Below are 25,745 nucleotides of genomic sequence, written 5' to 3' on the forward strand. Positions count from 1 at the left end.
AAAAGGCATAACAAAATGACCTTTACAGTTTTTGCCGGTATGTATATTTACCCGGCTTTCTTTAAAAAACTTAGCTCGTTTGTCCGCCTTCATCCTCATCTTTCTCTGCTCCCTACTTTTTCTCGAGATGCGTTTGATACGGATTTCGATACATTTGGAAGTCACTGTGCAGGATGTTAGAATGAGACCTGAAAACGAGACCATTCTCAGTAATCTTGAAAACGAGACCGTTTCCACTCTTGGTGTGCAGCGTGTGATTGGAAACATAATGCATAATCCTTATCCAAAGTAACTCATATAAAGAGAGTTAGAAAATAAAAAAATAAAAAATAATAAAAAAATAAAAAATTAATTTCTTCAACATACATGCATGTAACATACGGAACGGAAATAAACTTCATCTTACGTATATATTTTTTTAAGGCTTGCAAGTTATGGTTTGATATTCTAAAATTTTTCTTCCAGCGCAAATCACACTTTAATTTTCGAGAATTTAGCCTTCAGACTTTTTGTCATTTTGCCAAATATCTATTTCTCAAAAATCATCATCTGGGTCTCGTGCTCGAGAACTCAGCCGTTAGAGCCGACTCAGTGATAAAATGAGAGACAAATAATTTTTTTTTTTAATTATAAAGTAAATAAAAAAATTCGAACCAGCTAACTGCAACGACCATATAAAGTAATAAAATAATTAATGCTAGAAAATAGAAAAGAATTCAAAACTAACCATATATATATATATATGCAGAAACACACACCAACATGCAGCTACGGGTGGCATGGTGGTATACATGTGGATTTAGGCCTGATATTCAGCCTAATCCTCATTTTTTCTTATTTGGTTATGCAGCATGAAGGTGGCCAGAGAGCAGCATTTCATAGTTCCAAACGCAGACAACCTCACTAATTAGATAAATAATAAAACACCAAAGACATAAATTAAGTAAATAATGTATATTACCGACTCATGCTTCCCAAAATCGCCCAATCCCGGTAAGATTGTTCTAGTAGACTGCAAAACACACATAGAAGAGTACATAATCTCTGGCAGGTGAAAAACTCTACATTTTTTTGGGATATTTAGAAGGGAACGAGATTTCAATCTAAACTTTCGGTTTTCCATTAGAAAGCTGGAAGATAAAAATGAAAGGAAAGTGAGAAGGCCGGAGTGAAAGGCTTCCAGCTCGAGGGACAGTTATAAGCTGCCCGTTGGATATTTAATGCCAATTTTCGGCAGGAAAAGTGACAAAAGGACCCATCACGCCTTGTTTGATATCTCCTTTCCCTTTCCCTTTCCCTTCTCTCCCTCCCTTTCTGACGCGTACTGACAGAAAAAACTTTTAGCAGAAATGCTAAAAAGAAATTTCAGCAAAGGACAAGTTTTTTCAAGATGTGTACTGACTGGAGGACAACTTTTTCATGAGAGGACAATTTTTTTTCCTGTTTTACCCCTATACATTACGTTTATATTGCAGAATTTTTTTTTCCTGTTAGGGGTAGAATGGGTAAAACAAAATAAGCTTTTTTTTACCCATACTACCCCTGTATATGACAGTTGAAGACTTGAAGTTGCTGAATTTTTTTTCATATCAGGGGTAAAATAGGAAAAAAAAAACCGTCCCATCTTTAAAAGTGGCTGAATTTGTTCAACCTCCTGCGAAAAGCTGATCCTGTCAGCTAATGTCTGGGAAAGGAAAGAAGGGAGGGAAAGGGAAAGGAGATATCAAACGGGGCAAAAAAGAGAGCCAAGGAAAAAACTGACTCTACTTTCTTTTTTTTTCCTTGTTTTTACTTCTTAAAAAAAAAAAAAATTAAGTTCAAAATATTTTAATATTTCTCACTTTTTATATCAAATCAAATCATTATTGCTAATTAAAAAAATTTATATATTACACTTCTTTTTTCATATAAATTATTTTTATTTTATATTACATCTATCATTCCATATGAACAAACTCTTGTGGGCTAGAAATGTCAATCTGCTTTATATGGAGCTTTATCCTGTGAAAATCTCATCTATTTTTTTTTTAATTTATTTTCTAAAATCATTATCCCATCTATGAGTTCCATTATAGAATATTTGCGATTTTTTTAAAAATTATGAACGTTGAGAAAATTTAATTTTTAAAATTATGTTGAAATAATTTACAAAATCTGATATCAAATTAAAAATTTTAATAAAATCTGAATAAAATTTAATATTTGAAAAATAATATTTAAACAAATATTTAAAAAAACTTTTTCTCACCCAAAAAAGCTCATGAGTCATGATGGCTAGTTGATGTTTTACAATGAGATCTTTGAAATGAATGTCTCTTTAATATGTTGTAAAACAAAGATAAATAAGAACAAGAACGTTTATATCAAATTGAAAGAAAATTGAAAATATAGTTGAGAGAGAGATAGACGATGGAATATTCACAACTATCTCGCGTGACTAGTCTCAAAAGAAGTACCCCCTAAAGTGTCATGATAACCTGTGAAAACCTAGAGTATGACAGCTCGAAAAGACCAGGACATAAAAGCTGTTTCACAAGATTAGCTCTGATCCAACAACTCGCTGCAAACTCTGAAAAGTCGTGCCTAATTCACCCCTTGCCAAAGCGCACGAAAATTGAGAAGGGCTTGATATCCTTTTGTCTGCAAAAGCTTCATCACGCATAAATGTCTTCAAGGCGCGTGTCAGAAATTTGACTGACCGTATCAATGGAAAATATTAGGCAGTACTGGGATTCTGGGCACTTAGACCACTCCGATGGCATGTCTATTTCTCGATTTAAAATAATTAATTAAAATTTACTTTATTTAATTTAATTAAAAAATTTAGAAGGCATTATTCTTTTAATTATTTATTCTTAATTGAACACTTTTTTTTATTCTTTTTTACTATTTTTCTATTAGTAAGTTGAAAGGTGAAAAAAAAAAGGTAAAATAAAATAATTATAAATATGTAAACAATGTAACTCCACCAGAAAAAAAAAAAAAAAAAAAAATACTGTTTACAAATAAAGGTTAAATCTATTATACGTTTTGAATATATAAGCTAACGAAAGACGTTTTTTGTATTTTTATTATCTATTTTAATCAAAAGTGAATTTTACTGTGAATGCTCTTACAACATGAAACAACCTTTACGTCTAAACTCACTTTTTTGACTGGTTCAACAAATTATCTCACGCTTTTCCGTCTCTTTGACCGATAAACACTTGAAAAATCGAAGTCACAGACTCTCATCTCTCACACTTTTTCTGTGATTGCACTTTATTGATTCCCACGCATCAAATCTGAAGGACAGATTTGCCCAGAGCAAATCAAATCAAAGGAGTGAAAAAAAAAAGCTCACGCGCCTTCGAGAGGCTTTCTTTGAACGGCGCGTGAAAAACACGCGCCTCTCAGGACGGCTGCCAACCCACACCCACGTGTTCCTCTGCTGCTGCTGTATTTTGTTTTCTGTTTTCTGTTTTCTGATTTTTTTTTAGATTATGTGTTATTTTGGTGTTTGACTCTTTGTAATTTAATGCACGTTTCAAATCACTTTTAATAGTGATTAAGGCTTTAAAGCATCCTTGCCTCAAAGTTATTGGCCCACATCTTCAAAAACATCTCCGCATACATTTTTTTCATAAGTTTCCTTTGGGTTGTCCGGCCTGTTGTATATTTTCTCTTTCTTTAAAAAAAAAAAAGAAAGTTAAATATATTTTAACTCCTCAAATTATCATTTTTTTTTTGGATGGTCCCTCAAACTACCAATGCTAAGATTCTGGCCCCCCAAATTACCATTTTCTGATTTTTTTGGCTCCATCCATCTATTTATGCAGTTAATTCTAACAGAAATTGTCCAAAAATCCGAAAATACCCCTTTCTTAACCGTGATAATTTCAAAGTGTAGGAGTATTTTCGAAATTTTGTTTAGAATTAACGGTAAAATGGACGGATGGAGCCAAAAAATCAGAAAATGGTAGTTTGGAGGTCAGAATCTAAGCATTGATAGTTTGGAGGGCCATCCAAAAAAATGATAGTGATTTAAAAGGCTAAAACATATTTAAAAAAAAAAAAAAAAAAAAAAAAAAACTATTTTGCAGTGACTTTATTTTATCTGAATAATAATAAAAAACGATTGATATCATGTAAAAAGTAAAAAAAAATAATGAGAATGTTTTGAAATTTATTTTTTCTTTTTGTGAAAAAAAAAAAACAAAAAACAAAAACAAATGGAGGAGCGAAGAAGGGGTTATCAAACAGGGCACCACGATCTCAGGTTTTCAGAGAATCTCCATTCTGCTCAAAGCTACGTATTTATTTGTCTGATTCTCAGTAAATGCTCCAAGTGTCAGCATAAAAAATTAAAGAGTAGTGATTCACTACCACCTAAATATACAACTTTTCACCACCTTATCTATGTGGCAAGGTGGTCCCCCACTTTAATTTATTTTTAAAAAATAAAAAAACTCAAAAAGTAGTAGGGGACCACCTTGCCACATAGGCAAGGTGGTGAAAAGTTGTATATTTAGGTGGCATTGAATCATTATTCAAAATCAAAAGGGCAGATATTATTCCGAGTCTAAAATAAAATTGAAAAAAGCTTTTTGTTAATATTTTGTAATAAAAATTATTTGTTAATGTCTTTGAGTTGAAAGGAACGTTAATTGAAAAAATAGTTACCAGTGGGTGATGGTCTGTTTTTATGTTAAGAATTTTAGGTTAGAAGAGGGAAGAAGACGACTTCAGTGTTTTAGTTATTTTGCCAAAACGTTACGTTTAAATTATATATGTCACTGAAACGATGCGTTTAATAGGTGGCCGGGTCTGTACTTTCTTCTCAACTTACCAATTACCAACGTCTAACTTTCTTCAAATTCAACCTAAAGGATGCATTACTTAATACATGTTGGCATGTGGCGCCAACTTTTTCCTACAGACCATGTAATTAAAAAAATTAAAAGTAATGGAACCTGCGATTAATATATCTCATATGTCATTTAGGTAAAGCCTTACGAGAATGTCGAAAAGTACATAATTTATTTAATTGAAATTTTTAATTTTAGTAAGAAGCTGAGAATTTATTTATTTTTATTTTCTGAATCTTTGAACAGAGATTTTCTTTACTTTTTTTTTAAAAAAAAAAAAACTTTCTTTTCAATTTTGTTTATTGATTTTTAATTTGAAGAGAATAATAAAAATATAAAACCAGGTTATGTTTAATTTACTTAAAATTTGACTTTATATATATACTTTAACCCTTACTCGGGAAAAAAAAAATTGGCCCCCTCCCGTTAAAATGTCTGGCTCCGTCCCTGATCGTAGCTAATTATTTATGTCCAGTAAATAATTAATTATTGGGAGAAAAAGAACAACATTAATGCTTTTTGTATTTTCTTTTTTTTTATTGTCTTATTTTAAAAATCAATCACTGAAATTATAGAATCTATACATGACAACTGTGTGGATATTACAAATCAAATAATTAATTTTTAAAATAAGAAGATGAAAAAAAACTAAATACCAAGTCTCTTGCGTGAAATCCTCCTGTATATAGATGCTCAACTACAAGGTCAAAGATATATATATAACTTTTTTTTATAACTTCTTCCCTTTTTTATAGATCTTTCAATCAATCAGTAAAACATCAAATTTTTGTCCATAAGCAAATACACATGATGAATTCCTCAAACTATTAATTTTTATAATGTATCCTAATTAATTACAAAGAGGCTGCAATATAGCCTTATGTTAATCTTAACCGATTCCCATCGCTTGTGTTGCACGTGTCCTTACTTAATGAGTCAAATGACCATTAACCTTAAAATGAAGTAAAATACAACTATAACCTTCATTTTAAAAATAATTTATTTTTTTTAAATAAAATCTCCCAAAGGGCAGTCATGGCTCTAGTGTGACCTATGTTAAGCATTGATTAAATGAAAGAGGCATTCAAAGGTTTGGTGGTGATTTAATATGATATAAAAGTAAAGATTTTGAATTCAAACCATATCTCCTTCTTCTACCTCATATTTCAATTAAATATTTCAAATTTTAACACTTACCTATTAAAACAAAGTTTTGAGTCCTCACACATGAGGGAAGTATTAAGCAATATTGTTTAAAAGATTAAATTTTCTTCTTCATATTAACTTAAACTTTTGAAATAACTGGTAATTTAACAACCTAATAGTTAGCCATGGGTTTGACACGACTCAAGCCAATCATAAGTCAGATGCGCAACCCACGGCCCCACGACAGTGGGTTTCCTTTGAACATTTTCCATTTTTTTTTCCAAACATTTTGGACTTTTATTTTTTTTGATTTACTATTTGTTTTTTTAATTAAATTTTGTTCTTTTATTTTTCCTGATTTTTACCCTTTTTTAATTAAATATAAATTAGGATAATTATCTTACCGCTATATCATACCAATATAGATTCCATCATTAGAATTATTTATGACAAATTAAGATTAAAAATCATCAAACATACACAAATAAAAAATGAAACAAGCATAAATTAAAAAATATATGTGATTCTCGAATGTTATTTTTATAAATGAAATTAGACATGTGTTAATTTTTATAGACCAATGAGCCGAAGTCTTTGACCATCAAAGGGAGTTAAGCTGTTTTTCAAAATTATTCATCTATTCATCCGTCGCTTAAACAAATAAAAAACCAACTACACATTTATTTCAAGCTCACACATGCCTTGAAAGTTGGTATTATTATTATTTTTGGATGAATGAAACACTTTATAAAGCTCAAACACAACAAAACAACCTCTCCACAGTAAACACCGGATCCAACAGCTACAAAGGGACATATCCCCTAAGGGCATCTCCAACTGAGGTGCTATTTTAACCAGAATTGTTAAATTTGACTTTTTTTGCTATTTTTTTCAATCCAGCAGAATAGCTTCTTTAAGCTTTTTTCCTTAACAGTTAGGGGTGAAAATAACCGCCCGCAATAACCGCCCGCTAATCGCCCATAACCGTTAACCGAATAACCGGATAACCGGATAACCGTTGAAACCGTCTAAAAACCGGTAACCGGTAACCGCCTTAAAAAAGCGGTTACCGGTTATAACCGGTAACCGGCTTTCCTATTATATATATATATATATATATATATATATATATATATATATATATATATATATATATATATATATATATATATATATATATATATATATATATATTTAAAAATTTTATATATAAAACGGCGCCGTTTTGGCGCCGTTTCAATGTTTCATTCAGCCTAAGCTTAACCCTACTCTCCTTTCTCCTTTCTCCTCTCTCCTTTCTCCCAACTCTCGTCTCGCTCTCTCGCGCCGCCGTCTCACTGTCTCAGACTCTCAGTGGTCTCTCTCGTCTCGCTCTCTCGCGTTCTCTGCATCTTTGCATTCACAAACTCTCTTCCCTTTCACTTCACTTTCCCTCTGCACGCCACGCTCCAGCTCTAACACGCCCACGCTCCCGATTTGGTACTACTCTCTCTCTCTCTCTCTCTTCCTCTGCTATAGAATACAGAATACCCGAACGTGTTAACCAGAATCATAATCTTTTTCCCCAACTTTTACTAGATTTCCTAACCCTCTGCTAAGACAAGGTAAATTAGAGCATTCACAGTGGGTTATGGGGTTGGGGTTGGGGTTTTGATTTTCTCAGCCCAGTACCGGTGGAGCGACTTGTTCGGTGGTTCTGGTTCGGTTGATCTCGGTGCTGTTCGGTGGTCCTGAGCTGTCGGCATACTCTGAGTTCTGTTTTGGTGGGTCCGATTCGGCGGCTCTGTGCGGTGGTTTTGGTTCCTGTTCGTGCGATTCTGGTTCAGCAGCTCGGATTGGTGGCGGCTCAAATGTTGTTCCGGTTGGTGTGGTTTTGGTTGGTTCTGGTCCTGTTCGGCGATTTTTGTGGCTTTGAACGGTTCCCGGTTACCGGTTGGCGGTTATTTGAAAACCGCCAACCGCCTAGGCGGTTGGCGGAGGCGGTTAGCAAATTTTGCTAACCGGCTTTTCAGTCCTATTAACAGTGAACAGTAAATAGCCAACACTGGCTATTCACTATTCATCTGTTTACACTTTTTTTATTAATATTTTTTTCTCTCCCCCTCTTCGTCCCTCTCTGCCGGCCATGAACAACCAACAAAATCAGGAACAACCAACCAAAATCGACCATGAACATCCAACAAAAAATCATGAACAAACCAACCAAAATCAACCATGAACAACCAACCAAAATCATCAAAATCAACCATAAATATAGCTTTAGCCGTGATACATATAACCGAAACAGGGGAGACATTCAAGCTTCAAAATCAGATGGGTTCAACTAAAAATCATCAACCTATTTTACCAGTCGCCGGAAATCACCTCTGACTCGGCCGGATCCGCGCCTAGCTCAACCGGAACTCGTCTCAGGCCACCGAAACTCAACTCATGAAGGATCGGGTTGATGGGTTTCGTCTGGGTTCGTCGAGTTCAGCGGTTGTCTCTCGGAAATCGCTCATAATCACCGGAAATCACCTCTGACTCTGCCGAATCTGCGCCTAGCTCAACCGGAACTCGTCTCAGGCCACCGGAGCTCGACTCATGGAGGACCGGGTTGATGGGTTTCACCTGGGTTCGTCTGGGTTAGTCGAGTTCATCGGTTCTCTCTAGGGTCTCTCCATCTCCAGCTCTCCCTAAATCCCTCGATCTCTCTCTCAGTGTTTCAGACGAAAAGAGAAAGGAAGAACAAGAAAGAAAGATCGGGAAGGAAAAATGAGGAGAATAAAAGAATAAAAAAAAAAATATAATAAAAAAAAGAATAAAAAATAATATTTAGATGTAAGTAAAGAGTTAAATAGTAAATTTGTTGGAGAGAATATTGGAAAAACAGTAGTTAAAGTAGAGATTGATACTTTTTAAATAGCTATTTTAACTCCAACTGCTGGAGATGGCCTAAGCCAACAAACCCAACCTACCCCCGCTGAACAGATTGAAACAGCAAAAAGAAACACAGGAACAAACAGAACAACCAAAGACAGGAACAGCCTCAACTTGGCACAACAAACCAAAAAGAAACTTGGTATTATTGTGGCTCGCAAATCTTTTATAACGTCAGGAGAATCAAGAAAGAAGTCTTTACTTTAAGAGTTGGTCAAAAGAATCATGGAGAGATCTCATTGTTTTTTAATGGCCTTGCTAGAAGGCGATGGAAATTTGTTAAAATCATTCAACCTCAGCTGCAGTTTTACAAAACAAAAAAACTCTACTTTTTTAGCTCTGCGCAAATCTTTTACGTCAGGAGAATAAAAAGGAAATCTTTTAGAACTGGTCAAAAGAATCATGGGCTAGCATCGAGCAATGATTTAAAAAAAAAAAAAAAAAAAAAAAAAAAAAAAGAAGAAGAAGAAGAAAAGAAAAGAAAAGAAAAGAAGAAAAAAAAGAAAAGAAGAGGAGAAAAAAAAAAAAAAAAAAAAAACCTATATTACACACTCCCACTTACATGAGGTGGGGCCATGTGATGATGAGTCTCTCCCAATGTGAAATAAGAGTGTGTAATTGATGTGTAATAGGTGTTTTAATAACACTTCCCGCGAGTCAGAGAACCTACGAAGACAAAAATATGAAGTTTTGTGTTTTCTTTAAAAATTAGAAAACTGTCGAAAACCCTTGAGTCTCTAATTTCTCTTTCTCCTTCCTAATTCCTTATAATTACGGTCCGGAGAAGAATTCCAGGGATCCCCCAATTCCTCAAAAGATCTTAACTAAAAAAAAAAAAATCTAAATTTAGAATGACTGCCAGCTGCGTCGATCTAAGTATAATATAACTCGCAATGATTGTCAAAAGCAGGGGTTCGTCTAGAGTGCCACACGGGTGCCAGTTCTCATCAAAGAAATTATGTTATGGAATTTATAAAATTAATTAGGAAATTTTTCAAAATATAATAATATGTGAATGATCTAAAAAAATCAACACAAAGCACATAGCTCAATCACAAAGTTGAGACAGTTTGAACTTTAGGCAAAGCTTAAGAGATTTTTTTTCCGAAGTTGGCCGGATAGAATGAACAGGAAGAAATTTTATACCACAAGTAGATCATGCAGACCAAGAGGTGCAGTTACACATTAGGGTGTTCTAATGCAGCTTTAGCAGCCAAGGAAGGAATATCCTGTAAAATAACAAAAAGTATGAACAATCGATCAGGTTTTCTTAATCTATCTTGGATATATATAAAAATTATGGTAATCAATTCTCTACTAGATTCATAATCAAGTTCTCAAAGGAAAGCAAACTTAGCTACCTTGTGCCAATGTCGTCCAGGAAAAAGAAAAAGGGGCTTTCAATGACACGATTTGCGCCTTGTTCAACACAAGAACCAAATTCATCTCTTATAGATGGTTCTGCCAACTCCTACTCATATTAAAGATATTGGAATAAATGATAAACTGGCTTTGAAGACATACAGCACCATGCAAAGCAAGAAAGCATTCTATTCAACAGAAAAGTCAAGAGTACCAAGTAGTATTGCTACATGCACTAAAACCCAATAAAAATGATGAGAGCAGTTCTTATCAACCAGCTTTGTGACAATAATTAGGGCTGACAATTCGTGTTGACGTGTTGGGTCGACTCACAGGTCAACCAGATATGGGTTCAGCCGAATCCAACCCATTTAGTTAAACGAGCCAAACCCATCAATCTCGAAACTACCCATTTAAATTAGTGGGTGGGACAACATGACCCGCTAACCCGTTTCGACATTTATATGAATTTAAATGCAATATATATATATATATAATCTTATGGTTTTGTGAATTTATATGAATTTTAACCTTTTATGGTTTTGTGTTTTTAATTGTAAAAAATATATATAATTTAATTTATATAGGTTATGCAGGTCACCTATGGCTAAGCGAGTTGACCTAGGATTGACCCATTTATTAAACGGGTTAATTCGAGGATACCCGAATTGACTTGAACTTGATTATACAAAACCGAACCCGCTAATTTCATGTCGGATTCACAAGTCGTGTAAAAAATTGCCAACTCTAACGATAATAAGGGAATAATATGAAAAATTATTATAGTTATATATGTGTGTGTGTGTGTGTGTGTGTGTGTGTGTGTGTGTCTATATATATACACTTAAAGATTTACTTAGATTCCATTTACATTGCTAACCTACACATACTTGTATGTCTAGCTCACAAAGACCAGAAGGCAATCAATGAGAATGCTAGCAAACCCAAATTTTACTCATAACAAATGAACTTCAGCACCGAAGCACAGCTGAAACTGAAAATGGTTCTGTTTGGTTCTGTCTATATATATACACTTAAAGATTTACTTAGATTCCATTTACATTGCTAACCTACACATACTTGTATGTCTAGCTCACAAAGACCAGAAGGCAATCAATGAGAATGCTAGCAAACCCAAATTTTACTCAAAACAAATGAACTTCAGCACCGAAGCACAGCTGAAACTGAAAATGGTTCTGTTTTCGTTAACCTTCGGCAAGTAGAACCAAGGACAGGAATAAGATCACCCTTTTAACAGGTTATTCTACTTTGGGAAGAGACAGGGAGAAAGTCTATAAATCTCCCACCAAGCTATGTTTGGAACACAAACTATCTAACATGTGGAGAAAAGTTCTATAAATTTTTTCTTTGAAGTACAAGATGACTTCTTTTAAGCTGGCTGTAAATGCATTGTTCATGCAGTACTGAGCATTACATAATACTAACAGCACACCCTTGCCAATGAATCTAACATCGAAGGGATACACACCTTTTCTAATCTTGTGTCAATAAGAAGAGAGATGGAGTCCTAAAGTAATGCTGTGGAAAAGACCAAAAAAAAAAAAAAACAAAAAGAAGACTAGTTGGTGCTGCTAAAAGATCGTTTAATGTACTTCAGGCAACAAAAGCTCCTGAAGTGGACGGATGCTGTGGCAATTAAGCAATCTGTGTAATGAGGATCCAAACAATCAACCTCATTGAAACAAATATAAAGCACAACATGAGCAACTTTCCTAATCTCCATTTGGATTTAGTAGCACTAAGCAAAATAATAGATAGTGACAAATAAGCAGATATATGAACTTTGAACTGGCATATTCAAGCAGAAGAAGACGAGTAATTTGTGTAAAGGGTTAAGGTAAAACACAATAATGAAAAAATAGACTGTACTATGATAGTTTAGAATTGCAAGTGAGAAAAGCCAACGAAAGCATTTAAAGCCAAAAGAATCTAACCTTTGAAAACTTAACCATGTAAAAACTACATAATAAATGGCTATACTTCCGTATGAGCATCACAAACAAAACAAAAGTTCCCTCTGCAACTACTCCGTTTAAATAAAGTAAGTTTGTATTTCTTTCAACAATAAAACAAGATTCAGAGTTTTATTTCATTTCCTTTCTAAAAAAATTAATTGAGAAATACCATGTGAGTAGGCTCTACAATTGGGTATCCAGTTTTCTCTCTAAACATGGCCACGAACTCATCTGAAAATTTATACAAGATAACATAATGAGCACATTACCAATAAAATAAGCTAAGCCCACATTCATTTTTTCTAATATGAACAATCTAAGCCAAGAATTAGACTTGTTATGAAAATAAAACCTTGAAAAATCAAATACCAAAAACATTACTCTAATAGCCAAAAAATCAAACTTGTAGTAAAAAGAACCAAGTTTAGAGCTCACTTAGCATGAGATTCTATTCCTTGCGCCGCGAACCATGGTCGACGATAATCACGCTGTCTGTGTCACCAACCCCATGTGGATTTTTTTCTAATCCCATCGCTTCCATTGCTCAAACACAGCCTTCTCGACAAATATTTGCTTTTCGAGGAACCCCACGGCAATTCTATGAACTTGGGTCGCGTCCGGGTAAGGTGGGTTCTAGTTGCTTCGCTCACTGAGGACCTTTTACCGCGTCAAGCCCAGGGAAAGTTCATAGCCCAAAACAAAGAGATTAGCAAGAAAGAAAAAATAGAAATTGAATGTTAACATATGAAACAAACAAATATTATATAAGATTTTTTAGTACCTCGTAACGGTAAATTGAGTAGGGATGGACAAGGACTCCATTGAAGAAAGCTTGAAGCTACTTGCAGATTGTGTGCTTTATTGATCCCTCTTCTCTTGCCTGTGATTGCTTTGTGTTCTCTCAAGAATTTTGTCTAACATATGGTAGGGCGCCAAACGGGTTTTCAACTTTTCGCCTTCCAGCAACATGGGTCTCTTTGGTAAGAGTACGTACAACCGTGGTGCTCACTGCTCAGCGATTTGGGAGATTTCGAGGAATAGGAGTCACTGAAACGGCACCGTTAAGCTGCACAGGAAAAGTCCTTCTGGAAACGGCACCGTCTAATCAGCACTCACAATCACACAAGCGGTGAAAAGTGATAACCCACTTTTACTAATGTTAAACAAAGTTTTCCTTATATTCTTTAATTCTTTCAACACTTTTTAAGCCTATTAATCACAATCATTTGATCATGATAATGCATTCGTCTTTTTCTTTAATTTTGACAAATATTTTTATTAATGTAACACATGATGAATAATTGAATATCCATGTATAATTGCCCATTTTGAAAGCATCTATTTGGATTCCAAATAGCTAGGGAGGGTCTTAATTATTGTTTGTCATTCACGCGAGCTTGTTTGCAAAACACTATTAAAACCAATCGAAGTTCAACCATAGCTTTGTTATATCTTGATCTTAGGTGTCTTAGTTTTAACAACTCATATTATGTCTTAAACAAAAGACCAATAAAAAAATAATTAAACCATTAGATTTTGTCTAAAGCCAACAATGGGCTATAGCCTATCTCAATTCGATAAATCAATTCTTTTATTTCCTAAGGAGCAAAGTTTTTTTCAAAATCGGGTTGTAAAAAAATTATTCAAACTCAATCTATTAACACTTGGTCTTTTAAATTTACATATGTCATTAAAGCACATGAATCATATGTATTTAAAAAAAAAAAACACATGAGAATTACATGCTCCATTAATTCTATTAAAAATAGGTTAGATGAATTTACTTCAACTCAATTTTGAGAAAAAAATTTGATAGGAAACTTCGTTTAACCCTTTTGAAATTTCTTTGTTTTTCCAGTCACCCCCTAAAGTTAAAAAAAGAAAAAAATCAATTTAGTGTAACAAACTTTTTAAAATTTGCAATATCACCTATACTATTAAGTTCTGAGCTTACGGAGTATATGTGAAATGTCATTTATACTCATGTATTTAGTTTTTAAATAATAAAAAATTCTAAAAAGAAAATGGAACCCACGGCTTGGCCTTGGATCAGCCCAGCAGCAATTTTTTATTTTTTATTTAAAAAAAATTAAAAAATTTAAACATGGATATTAATTTTAGGATTTTTTTTATTTTTATTTTTTTTTCATTTTATAAGACCCCTACACACAGCCATTGCTTTAATAATCGACAAATGGAGCCTGGCCGTACGCATTTTCCCTGGACGACTCTTAGCATCCAACAATAATGGCTTTAAAAAAAAAAATGGCTTAATGGAAGACAAAATCAGCTGATATTTCAAGGTTTTTAAAGTTGTTATAAATAATAATATCGAATTGATAACACATTTTAGCTTCCTTAGTCAACTATTATTAGTAGGTGAATTGCTTGCATTTTAAAACACCACGTACACCTGTTTAAATATATATGGCATTGCTTAAAATACAATGTCTCAAATGTAATCATTATTGAAGCCTAACAACTTCGATTGGTAGTTCTTCTATGTCTCTCACCATGCCCACAAAGATGAGCATAATTTCCATTCTTTTAAGCTCTTTTCATGACCCATTGTTTTGCCTCGTAGCATTTTACATTATGAACAGAAAAACAGAGTAACTTGATATTATAGCATTTTATATTACCAAAAAAAAAAAAAAAAAAACAGAACTACAAACCAAAGGTTGTATATATTTGTTACGTTAATGTATATATTTTGTGAATATGAATTATGAGGTAATCAGGGGTGAAGCTACCATTTGGAATTTATGGCATAAAATTGAAAAAAAAAAAAATGGGAGGCAAAACTAAAAATAAAAAAATTAAGGGTAAATTTTAATTTTAAAAAAAATTAAGAAAAACATGGTGACTTAAGCCCTCAAGCTACCATGTAGTTCCGTCCCAGAGTATGTTTGGCCCTATAATTCACTAAAAGTGTGTTGACAGAAACATTACGTTTTTATTAAACGATTAACTACGTCTTTAAAATAGTATTTTTATAAATTGCATTTTGAATTTTTTTAATTTTTTATACTGCTTAGCCACAAAAAAAAAAAAAAGAAAAAAAAAAAGAAGTACTTATAAGAATTGATGATGAATATAATATTATGAAAAATGCTATACTCACGCCCAAACCCTTACACACATTTTTTTACAACTTGATGTATCAGATATTTTTTCTTTTTCTTTTTTAAAATGAAAACTCTCTCTCTCATTCTTTTTCTTTTCTTTTCCGGTCGGCAAATGAAAATGGAGACGAAGGAAGACGGAGAGTGTCGGCCGACTAGACGGGATCCGGCCCTTTCCTGGCCAGAACGACCGGGGATCCATTCCTTTCCCGCCCAGAATGGCTGGATCCTGGCCAGCTGGCTAGGATACGGCCCTTTCTCGGCCGGTCGGGATCTGGTCGTTTCTCGGCCAGATCTTGGCAGGCTGGTCAAGATTCGGCCCTTTCCCGGCCAGAATGGCCAGATCCTAGCCGACTGGCCGGGATCCAGCCCTTCCCAGGTTGGAACAGCCAGAATCAGGCCTCTAACGGGTGGCCGAAAGTGGGAGGGAGAGGGAAGATGGAGGGAGGAGGCGGTGATGAGATAAGGAGGGGGAAAAAAAATTAAAAAAATTTGATGTGGCATTCCACATCAGGGCGTGGAAAGTTGTGTGTGAGTGTAGCAATCCTCTAATATTATTAGATTTAAAGTAATGGTTTTGTATTTCAGGTTAAATAATGTTAAAACATTTTAAATCTATATAATCTGATTATCTGAAGGAGAATTTGATCCCCTACCTCTCACGCAACCACCCAAAAAAAAAAAAGTTAAAAAACACAGAGTGTTCTTTACGACACCAAACTGAAAAAAAAAAAAAAAAAAAAAAAAAAAAAAAAAAAAAAAAAAATGTAAGAAAAAGAAAGGAACGGAATCTCGATTACGAAGCGAAGCCAACTCTGTAAGACTCCACTCACTCACTCTCAAGTCTCTCTCATTCATCGCACTCACATTCTCTCCGGAATCGACACGGAACCAAACTTCCACGAGATTCTCGTACACCTTTTTCCACCAAAAATCCAAAACCCACGCCATTTCACTTCGCAAGCTTCTTATCGCTCCATTGAGACTCTTATCGTTTCCCACACCTTGAATTGAATCTCCGAATTTCGTAATTGTGGCAAAATATGGATCTTGAACTGGAAAGCGATGATTGAGGAGAGCTTCTCGAAGCCCTGGGTTGAGTGAAAGCCTGAGCTAAATGAAGCGAAAAGTTTCGCAGCAGAGACCTTGGTGTTATAAATGGAGGAGGAAGCTTTTCGCGGTGTTATTGCTAGGGTTTTGTTTCGGAACTACGGTATTTATGATGCAGAGCCAGTACAGTCGGATAATGACGATGGTGCAGAGGCCGAAGATCGCCTTCTTGTTCATCGCGCGGAATCGGCTTCCTCTGGACATGGTTTGGGACGCATTCTTCCAGGTATGTTTTCTTTCATCAATGTGAAACATTTATGTTTTTTTCTTCATTTTTTCGTAATTGTTACTGATACTAACTTTTCGATTAATATCATTTCCATATTGCTTCATGTGAAATTTGCTTATATGGGACTAATTCAGCAACTACTTTTATTACTGCTTTGTTCTTAGATATGTAGCACTGTGCTTGTAACATCTAATCAGAGAGAGAGAGAGAGAGAGAGGAATTAGATAGTTAGGCAAAGTATCTATAACAATAATAGTAATTAAATATTTTCTTGTGTAATTTTATAATTTGCCATATAATGAGTATATGTCATGTGACTTATTCCGTAAAATTTGGTAGTGAAATTGCCCATGATCACCTTTAAATAGGTTCTATGTTTATTGAGAATGGGTTTGGGTGCTGACTGTAATTTCTATCTTATTAAAATGTTGATTTTCACTGCACTCGCTTCTACAAAAGCTTACAATTAGCTGGTTCAGCTGGTCAGACGGAATTAGTGCGGATACTTATTGATTGATCGGTTCGATTCATGCTGACAACTGTTTCCTGTTTTGATTAACTTTTTTTTTTTTGGGGGGGGGAGGGGGGGGAGCCGAACTAGATGTATTAAATCTATTTGCATAATGTTTTATAAATTTAACTTTTGTTTTTTGTATATTACAGAGTAAAATAATACAAATAGAAATGTCATATCTAGAGATCACGATATTACAGAGTAGAATTACCTGTAAATATTATATAGAAGCTCTTACGAGTAAATATGAGCTACACACAGTTCTGCATGTCTAATAAAGAATTGATTATCCTGTTTTGCAGGGAGGGGAGAATAAATTTTCCATTTTGGTTCACTCTAGGCCCAGGTTTCTGCTCAACAAGGCAACAACAAGATCAGTCTATTTTTTCAATCGTCAAGTTAATGATAGTGTACAGGTTCTCATTTCTCCCATGAAATCTTATATAGATACCACAATCCAGTTACTTGCATATCATGTGTTCACACTGTTCTTTATCAAGTAACAAGCATTCACAAGATAGTCTTTTAGGGAGACAAAAGGTTGCTAAAAGAGCTTGAAGCAATTTCCATAATTTTTTCCTGAAGATTCCATGATCTGACTCAACTGCTATGTTCTTCATTACTGATATGAAAGCCAACACCTTTCTTCTTCTTCTTTTCTTTTTGCCCCAACTGCATGTATGAGTGTCTTTTTTCCTTTTTGGTTGTTTTTTCCCCATTTTGACTGCAAGTGTAAGCATGCATGTGCTCTTGTGTGCATATTCATCATATATTGGAGATTGTAGCTACAATGTACCCCAGGGATCTCCGTATATTAAATGCACTTGTTTGTGTATGTGTGCATGCACATGCATGTGCGTGCATGTGCACGCGTGTAATAGAGTCTTGCGCTTCACTTGACCGTGGAGGCAATGTCGAAGCATTTCAAAACGTGGATTTGAACCCTTGACTACTCAAACAACAAATCAAACAAGTTTTGAGATTAGGTGTTGGAACACAACATAAATATCTTTTGAAATAATTCTGTTGCATAGCTCATCAACATGGTGATTTAATTCTTAAAACACCTGAAGAGTGCCAAAAGTAATGTTGATTAAGTGTAGCTTAGATGGGTGAATTTATTTAGTGTACTTTATGCATCATCTTGGCTTGTTCATAATGGAAAAGTTGTGATCAACTATAGGTTTTCACTCTGCTATTTTTATTGGCATGATACTATTCAGTTCATGTTTTTATATACCAGGTAGATTGGGGTGAAGCCAGCATGATTCAGGCAGAGCGTATATTACTTAAGCATGCACTTGAGGATCCTTTTAATGAGCGCTTTGTGTTTCTTTCAGACAGGTGATGATTGATCTCAATACTGGCTGCTTTTGAATATGCTGTGGCATATGGTTGTCTTGGAGTTGCAAGCATTTTACAGTTATTATTAAGATTTTTCATTATGTTTGCATATTTAATTTGTTAAGAGATGGTTGCTCAGTAAATGCACCAAAGTCTTTTGTTATATCTTTACAGTAATAGATGGTTATTTTTGTCTTATTTTGTTATCTAACAACATTTCAGTTACTTGATCTCGTCTCAGCTGCATTCCTCTATACAACTTCAGCTACACGTATGACTATATCATGTCCACATCACGTAGTTTTGTAGACAGGTGAGTGGTCCATTCCTTAAACAAATGCTTGCATCTCATCTCTCTCTACACAGAAATAATTTATGTATGCATTTCTTGAGTAGAGGAATCCATTCCAGCTCCTTTTTGATTTTTGGGCTTGGTGCTTACAGGAGTCAGTTTCCAATGCTTCTATAAAAATATGCTTCGTGCATTCTCAAATCTCTGCGTATTTTACATTGGTCACTGACTAATATTTTGTTGACAATTAAATGCTGGAATCAGCTTTGCTGATACAAAAGAGGGTCGCTACAATCCAAAAATGGCTCCTGTTATTCCAGTTCATAACTGGAGGAAAGGATCTCAAGTAAGATTTCAATTTATTGGATTATTGCTTCCTGAAGCTCAATTAAAATCTAGTATCAGAACAAAAAATAATGCTTGAAATTTTCAAGTAGACAATCGGCTCCTTGTCTGACTCGTCTCTTTCCTTTGTCTTCTTGCAGTGGGTTGTCCTGACCAGAAAGCATGCAGAGGTTGTTGTGGAAGACAATACTGTCTTTCCTATGTTTCAACAGCATTGCAAGGCAAGTTATCTTCTAATTATGATTTGTGACTAGGTTTGAGAGAAGAGGACAGCCTTTATTGTGATCTGAATAAATTGTAAATTCTTAAGCTTCCTTCATTACATTATCCATTTATTGTTACTCTATAAATATTCACAAAGGATGGTGACTTTTTATCATTTGAAAAATTGGCATCATGTACTTATGTTTCTTTTTAAAAATGAAGTTCTGATAAATTCACTTAAGTGGATGTTTAGAAACTTGAATATTAACTGTAATCTTGGGCATGCAAAAAATAAAGCATGCCGTTTAAGGTTCTTTTTTTGAGAAAAAAAAAAATTGTGTACTCATCTTAGTGTTTACTATTTAAGACATAAAAGTGTGGAACTTTTTTCACAACATTATGAAGTTCTAAATTTTTAAGTTTCCTTGTTTGTTGACGAATGTAATTTTATATTTTCTGTATTTCTTAATAATGCAGAGAAAGTCACTACCTGAGTTTTGGCGGGATCATCCCCTTGTAAGTGCTATTATTTATCTAGTTATCTTTTTAAACAACATATTTATATCAGCTTTCCCGGATACTGTACAATGGCCTTTATCAGCATTCTGACAAAGCAACTTGGCGCCCAAATATTCTGACGTATTGAAATATATTTTCCTGCATGCTGTACTCTAATTAATTTTGAAAATCTGATCTTGAGGTCAAATACTAAATTAATTAGTAAGAGATAGTTTCTGTAAAGTGTTTGCAATGAATGTAGTTTATTTATTTTATTTAAATAATTTTTTTCATGTGCAGCCTGCTGATGGATCCAAGGAGCATAATTGTATACCAGATGAACATTATGTTCAGACACTACTGGCTGTAAGATAAATTCCGAACCTATTCTATCTTGATTGACAATGTACCCATTTATTTAAGAGGATTGAAACACTTTCAAATTATAAATCTGATAAAAAAAAACGTTTTTGAACAAGATAACACCTCCAAAGACTTATTTCTTTCTTTCTTTCTTTATTTTATTCAGAAGATAGTTTTTCAGTATTTTTTTGTTCTGTTCTGTTCTGTTCAAATTTTTTTAAGTCATGTTTGGCTCTTAGTTTTCATTATACCTGAAATCTTCTAGCAGTGTTTTTCTACAATAAATAAGTACCTAATCTTCCAGGGTTTAATTAAAGTTAGTTAATTTCAAGTTATTTTTGTGATGCTATAAGTTGGCTACGTTAATGGACATACATTCACTTTCTGGACCACCTACCTTACTTTTGTTTAGATCAGACATTATTACGGAGATTTGGTGGCATCAGTCATGGCAACCTCTTTGGATATATATTGGTTCTCTGTATCTCTGTTCGCCTAGCAGCAGACTTGTGTTGTTGTTAAAAGCCAAACAAGGGAGCCAAATTCAGAGCTTATAAACTAATAAGTTTCCAGCTCATCTTAACTAAAGATGTGCTGATATTTTGCTTCATTAACATTTATGACATGCTTATTCAAGTATAAACCATATCAAATTTAAATATGAATGTTAAATCAGAAAAGATATTTTGATAGTACGGGTAATAGTAACCCTGCTGAATTGCATCTTAAAATGTGGTTCTTATTGTTTGTTCTTGAAAACTGTGCCCTGATTATTGAAGCATCTACCTGAACCAAACACTTGCATATTGAGAAGGCATTTGTGGCAAGATTTAGGCTGAAATTGGAAGTAAAGCTTAATATTTAAATAACAAGACCCCATTCAAAAGTGATTTTGGGTCTGTCTGTCTGTCTGTCTCTACCTATTGTTAAGGTCAATGTGTTTGAATCCTCTCATACTACTTGAACTCCATCCTGCAGTGCATGAGAATTTGAGTTTTTTTTTTTTAAAAAAAAAAAAATACATGGGGAACTGGAATCCAAGAAACTAACAATAGTGTGTTTGTATGATTTCCCATATTACAATTTACTTTCTAAGACCTTTAGAAAACATTTCAGCAAGAAGGCCTTGAAGGAGAAATTACACGAAGATCACTGACACATAGCTCATGGGATCTCTCATCCTCCAACGACCATGAACGTCGTGGATGGCATCCTGTGACTTACAAGTTTTCAGATGCTACTCCCATGCTTATCCAATTTATAAAGGTATTACTTCTCTGTCTTAGCAAGCTATTCATAAGCAATGCTATATACTTGTAGATCTCATTCCTTGTATCTGTCTCGAGGCTGTGTTGTGAATTAGGTAAAAATATCTTGAAGACAATCTCAATCATCTTACTCTATTGAGGGCTTTGTGGCACAAGATTATACTTGGTCGATTGAGAACACCATGGTCTCCAAATTGTTTACACATTTATTTCATCTCATAGAATGCAAATGCATTTCTTACATAGGTCATCTCGTGCATATACTGCAAGCAAACTTTGTTAAGATGGTGCGCCAACATTACATTTATAAATAAGCATACTTCATTCTGTCCTCCACTGATAGCAACAATATACTTTTCCATGGATATTTCCTGAAACTAGAGTAATAATGAGAAAAATTTATCTTTCCTTAAATTAACTAAAGCTCTCATATTGAATTGGACCTGGTTTTTTTTTGTTTGGGGGAGGGGGTTTCCATTGTTAGAGCTGTTCTATCTTTTTGAATAACAGTCAGCTACTGGATCCCCCAAAATGCTAAGGCTTCCAAATTGTTAGTATCATAGTAGTGGGTAAGTAACAGGAGAAGACTAGTGGGATGAGAGAAAGCCTAGCCTTTTACTGTTGTCATCCCATGGATAACCAAGTTTGCATTGAACATTAGATCACAGTATATATGATATATTGTGATCTATATCACTTAAAAGGGATAAGAACAAAATTAACTGTGTATTCCCGGTCCGATTCAAATTCATTATTAGCTTGAGATATTGTATTAGAACACATGAGAAACACACATTATCATGCAGTTGAAAAGAGCATGTAAAATTCTCTCTTTTAATGAAACGAGGGATAGGAAATCTAATAACAAATTTGATGACTTTTGCAGGACATAGATAATATCTATTACGAGACTGAATACCGAAGAGAATGGTGCACTAGCAAGGGGAAACCATCCCAGTGTTTCCTTTTTGCAAGAAAATTCACTCGGCCTGCTGCTTTCCGGCTTCTTAATACGGTAGGTTTCATATCTTTGGGGTGAATTGTGGGAAATACAAAGCATATTCAGTTGCCTTGAATGGCATAACTTCCATTATTTTTCTTGCAAAGCGGCAGAAGTCCTCATCTATATTTAAATTTAATTAATGTGTTCGACGTTTTCTGTTGACCAGTCTCTGCTGGGGCCTTTCAATGAAGCAACAAGGAAGTCCTATCCCTGGTGAACCAGATACCTGTTGAAGCTTAATGTAGCTAAAAAGTACTAGTCTTAACCCATATGAAAAGAGTCATGTAATCTGCATCTAAAAATAAAGGAGAGAGCTGTAAATTATAGAGGCAAATGAAAATTAAAAAAAAAAGATAAGGAAATAAAACCAAAACCATAACTATGGTGTGCATAGTATCTTTTTAGGAATACAGATAGCATGAAAAAGAAAGATCATTGTATTTTCTTTCCATATGGATTTTTATATTAGGGAAATGTTATTTTACACTTATTTTTATTCCTGTGTGGGATCCACAGGGGGTTACACTTGATTTTATTCAAGTAAAGTAGAGATGATTTTTTTTTTTTTTTTATGGTCAAAGTTTGTTTTATTGCATCTAAAAGTTTAAATGACGTGACAATATATAAACAATTAGATCTGTAAAATTTAATCCGGAGTATGGAATGGATCCTCTCCTTCCCTCTAATATCATTTTTTTTATCCGAGCCAAATGTCATGATTCCTGAAGATTGTTTCCTTTCCCTCATTCCTTTCTAAGAGCTAAAACGAGAGAACCTATTCTAATCTTTTTGACAAAATGAAATTTCCTTGATAGCTAGCCTTTGTTACTGGTGGCAGATTCTTTGTTTCTGACAAATGGACCAATTAGGCTTCTCGCATTTTACTTATCTTATCTTTCATTGGTTCTTGGTGTCCAAGTGCTAGAGGTAAAAAGGCGGGCGGTTAATAATTGTTAACCTTCCTAAATATTGGAAAAAATCGTTTACTGCCTATGGTAGGGTGAGTGGCGGTTTTAGGCGAAGGCGGTTAATATATATACATTTTAGGCGAAGGCGGTTAATATATATACACACAAAACGACGCTGGTTCATATGGAGTTTTAAATGACTCTATACATTAGGCCGAAAAAAAAAAAAGGGGAAAAGTACACATAACCCCCTCAAACTACCACATCATTGTCAATGTACCCTCCAAACTACAAATTGTGTCAATCTCCCCCCTTAAACTACCAGAAAATGTCAATGTCCCCCTAATGACAAAAATGCCCTTCATAAAATTATTAAAATAAAATAAAAATTAAAAAAATTATTAAAAAAATATAAAATAACAAAAAATTATTCCAAAAAAAAAAATAAAAATTAAAACTGTTTTTTATTATTTTTTTTAAAATAATAATTTTCAGTTTTTTTTTCCTTTTTTTTTAAAAAAAAAATTGTTCTTTTTCGTTTTTTTTAATTAAATAAAAACAGGTTTTCTTTTCATTTGTTTTATTTTTTAAAAAATAAATAAATAAATTTCAGTTATTTTTTGTTTTTTCGTTTTTTTTTCTTTAAAAAAATGTTCTTTTTCGTTTTTTAATTTAATAAAAACTGGTTTTTTTTAAAAAAAATAAATAAATAAATTTCAGTTATTTTTTGTTTCTTCGTTTTTTTTCTTTAAAAAAATTTGTTATTTTTCGTTTTTTAATTTAATAAAAACTGGTTTTTCTTTTTTCTTTTTTTTCATTTGTTTTTTTTTAAAAAAAAAAAAAATTCAGTTATTTTTTGTTTACTTTTTTTAAAAAAAAAAATTAAAAAATTTGTTCTTTTTTTTTAAATATTTTTTTTTTTCGTTTTTTATTTAATTTTAATTTATTATTTTTTTTACTATTTTATTTAATTTTTTTAGTTTTAGTTTTAATTTTTTTTGTATTTATGAGGACATTTTTGCCTTATTCAAAAAAAATTAGGGTTATTTTTGTCTTTTTGTTAGTCTTAGGAGGGATTTTGACATTTTCTGGTAGTTTAAGGGGGGAGATTGACACAATTGGTAGTTTATGGGGTACATTGACAATTGAATAGTAGTTTGAGGGGGTTATGTGTACTTTTTCCCAAAAAAAAAAAAAAGAGGTTCAAAAAAAAGGTCCAACAAAGGCCTAAAACTCAAAAATCGGCTCAAAATATTCAAATTTAAATGCGGTTATGTAGTGCGATTATAACCTTAAATAACAGTTAGCCGGCGGGTATTAAAATAGAATAACCGTCTTTTCACCGGTTCACCCCTACGTGAATTCTATGTTGTAGGATCTTTCTATTCTAAGTGAAATAGAAATTAATCATTTTATAGTCAGCAATTTTGTTTTGTCACATGTAATGGTGTACATTGTGTCATTTTATTTAAAATTTTAAGTGATGTGAAAATATATACATCATGTGGCAATATATACACGAAATTTAATAAATGATTCATCTACCTAAATTGGATGTGGACTGAATTAAGCTGAATTATTGTAACAAAATTGAATATGGGCCTTTTTACAAACTTCGTTAGAATGGAATATGTAAAAAAATGTAGATGTATCATGTCTCATGAGCACAATCACTTGGTTGGTGGGCTGAAAATGAAATTGAGAATGACCACATCAATTCAGTGAGATCTCACTGAGGGTGAGACGAGAGTATGACAATGAAAATTTCTCTTCCAAATAAACAATATTCACGAGCTTCTCTTTTTGTTTTTAGAAGCCAATCGCAAGCATAAAATTCATGAGAAAATTACCAAATAATACAAAAAATAAAAATGGGAAAGAATATAAGCGCATATGTAGAGATATCACATGCCAAAGTTAGTTTTTGGCAACACATATAGTTTGAATATGCAAAATGAAATCGATATTTATACACATACACTTTGTACATATATTGTACACACACTTACAATGGGTGTGTGATTCATGCATATGGGACCCATCCACATGAGTCCCACATGCATGGGCCTCACAACCATTGTGAGTGTGTGCAAATAACATAACTCTATGCCAAAAGTTACTCTCATTTTTTTGTGTTGATGTCCATCAACCTTTGTTAAAACAAGAACAAAAAAATCTAATGATTCGTGCGCATTATTACATTAGTTAAGTAAGATGAGAGTGTAATAATTAAGTAATGCTTGAATAAAGACTGTTATTTATTAGATTGAATGATCCAATTATAATTTTAAA

The 25,745-nt window shown here is 33.5% G+C and overlaps 1 protein-coding gene and 1 pseudogene across 1 annotated transcript; one reads left to right on the forward strand and one right to left on the reverse strand.

The window, feature by feature from the left end:
• Positions 1 to 9,665: 9,665 nt before the first annotated feature.
• Positions 9,666 to 13,252, reverse strand: LOC133859878 (sirohydrochlorin ferrochelatase, chloroplastic-like; annotated as a pseudogene).
• A 2,907-nt stretch (positions 13,253 to 16,159) lies between these two features.
• On the forward strand, positions 16,160 to 23,111 carry LOC133859879 (glycosyltransferase BC10). The gene is made up of 11 exons (XM_062295432.1): positions 16,160 to 16,711; positions 17,531 to 17,644; positions 18,472 to 18,572; positions 18,814 to 18,885; positions 19,129 to 19,210; positions 19,350 to 19,430; positions 19,891 to 19,929; positions 20,212 to 20,277; positions 21,391 to 21,540; positions 22,429 to 22,557; positions 22,712 to 23,111. The coding sequence occupies exons 1-11, from the start codon at positions 16,493 to 16,495 to the stop codon at positions 22,760 to 22,762; spliced, it is 1,104 nt and encodes a 367-aa protein (XP_062151416.1). The 5' UTR covers positions 16,160 to 16,492; the 3' UTR covers positions 22,763 to 23,111.
• The last annotated feature ends 2,634 nt before the right edge of the window (positions 23,112 to 25,745 follow it).

This window comes from Alnus glutinosa, chromosome 2 (genome assembly GCF_958979055.1).
Source record: "Alnus glutinosa chromosome 2, dhAlnGlut1.1, whole genome shotgun sequence".
Lineage (NCBI taxonomy): Eukaryota > Viridiplantae > Streptophyta > Magnoliopsida > Fagales > Betulaceae > Alnus > Alnus glutinosa.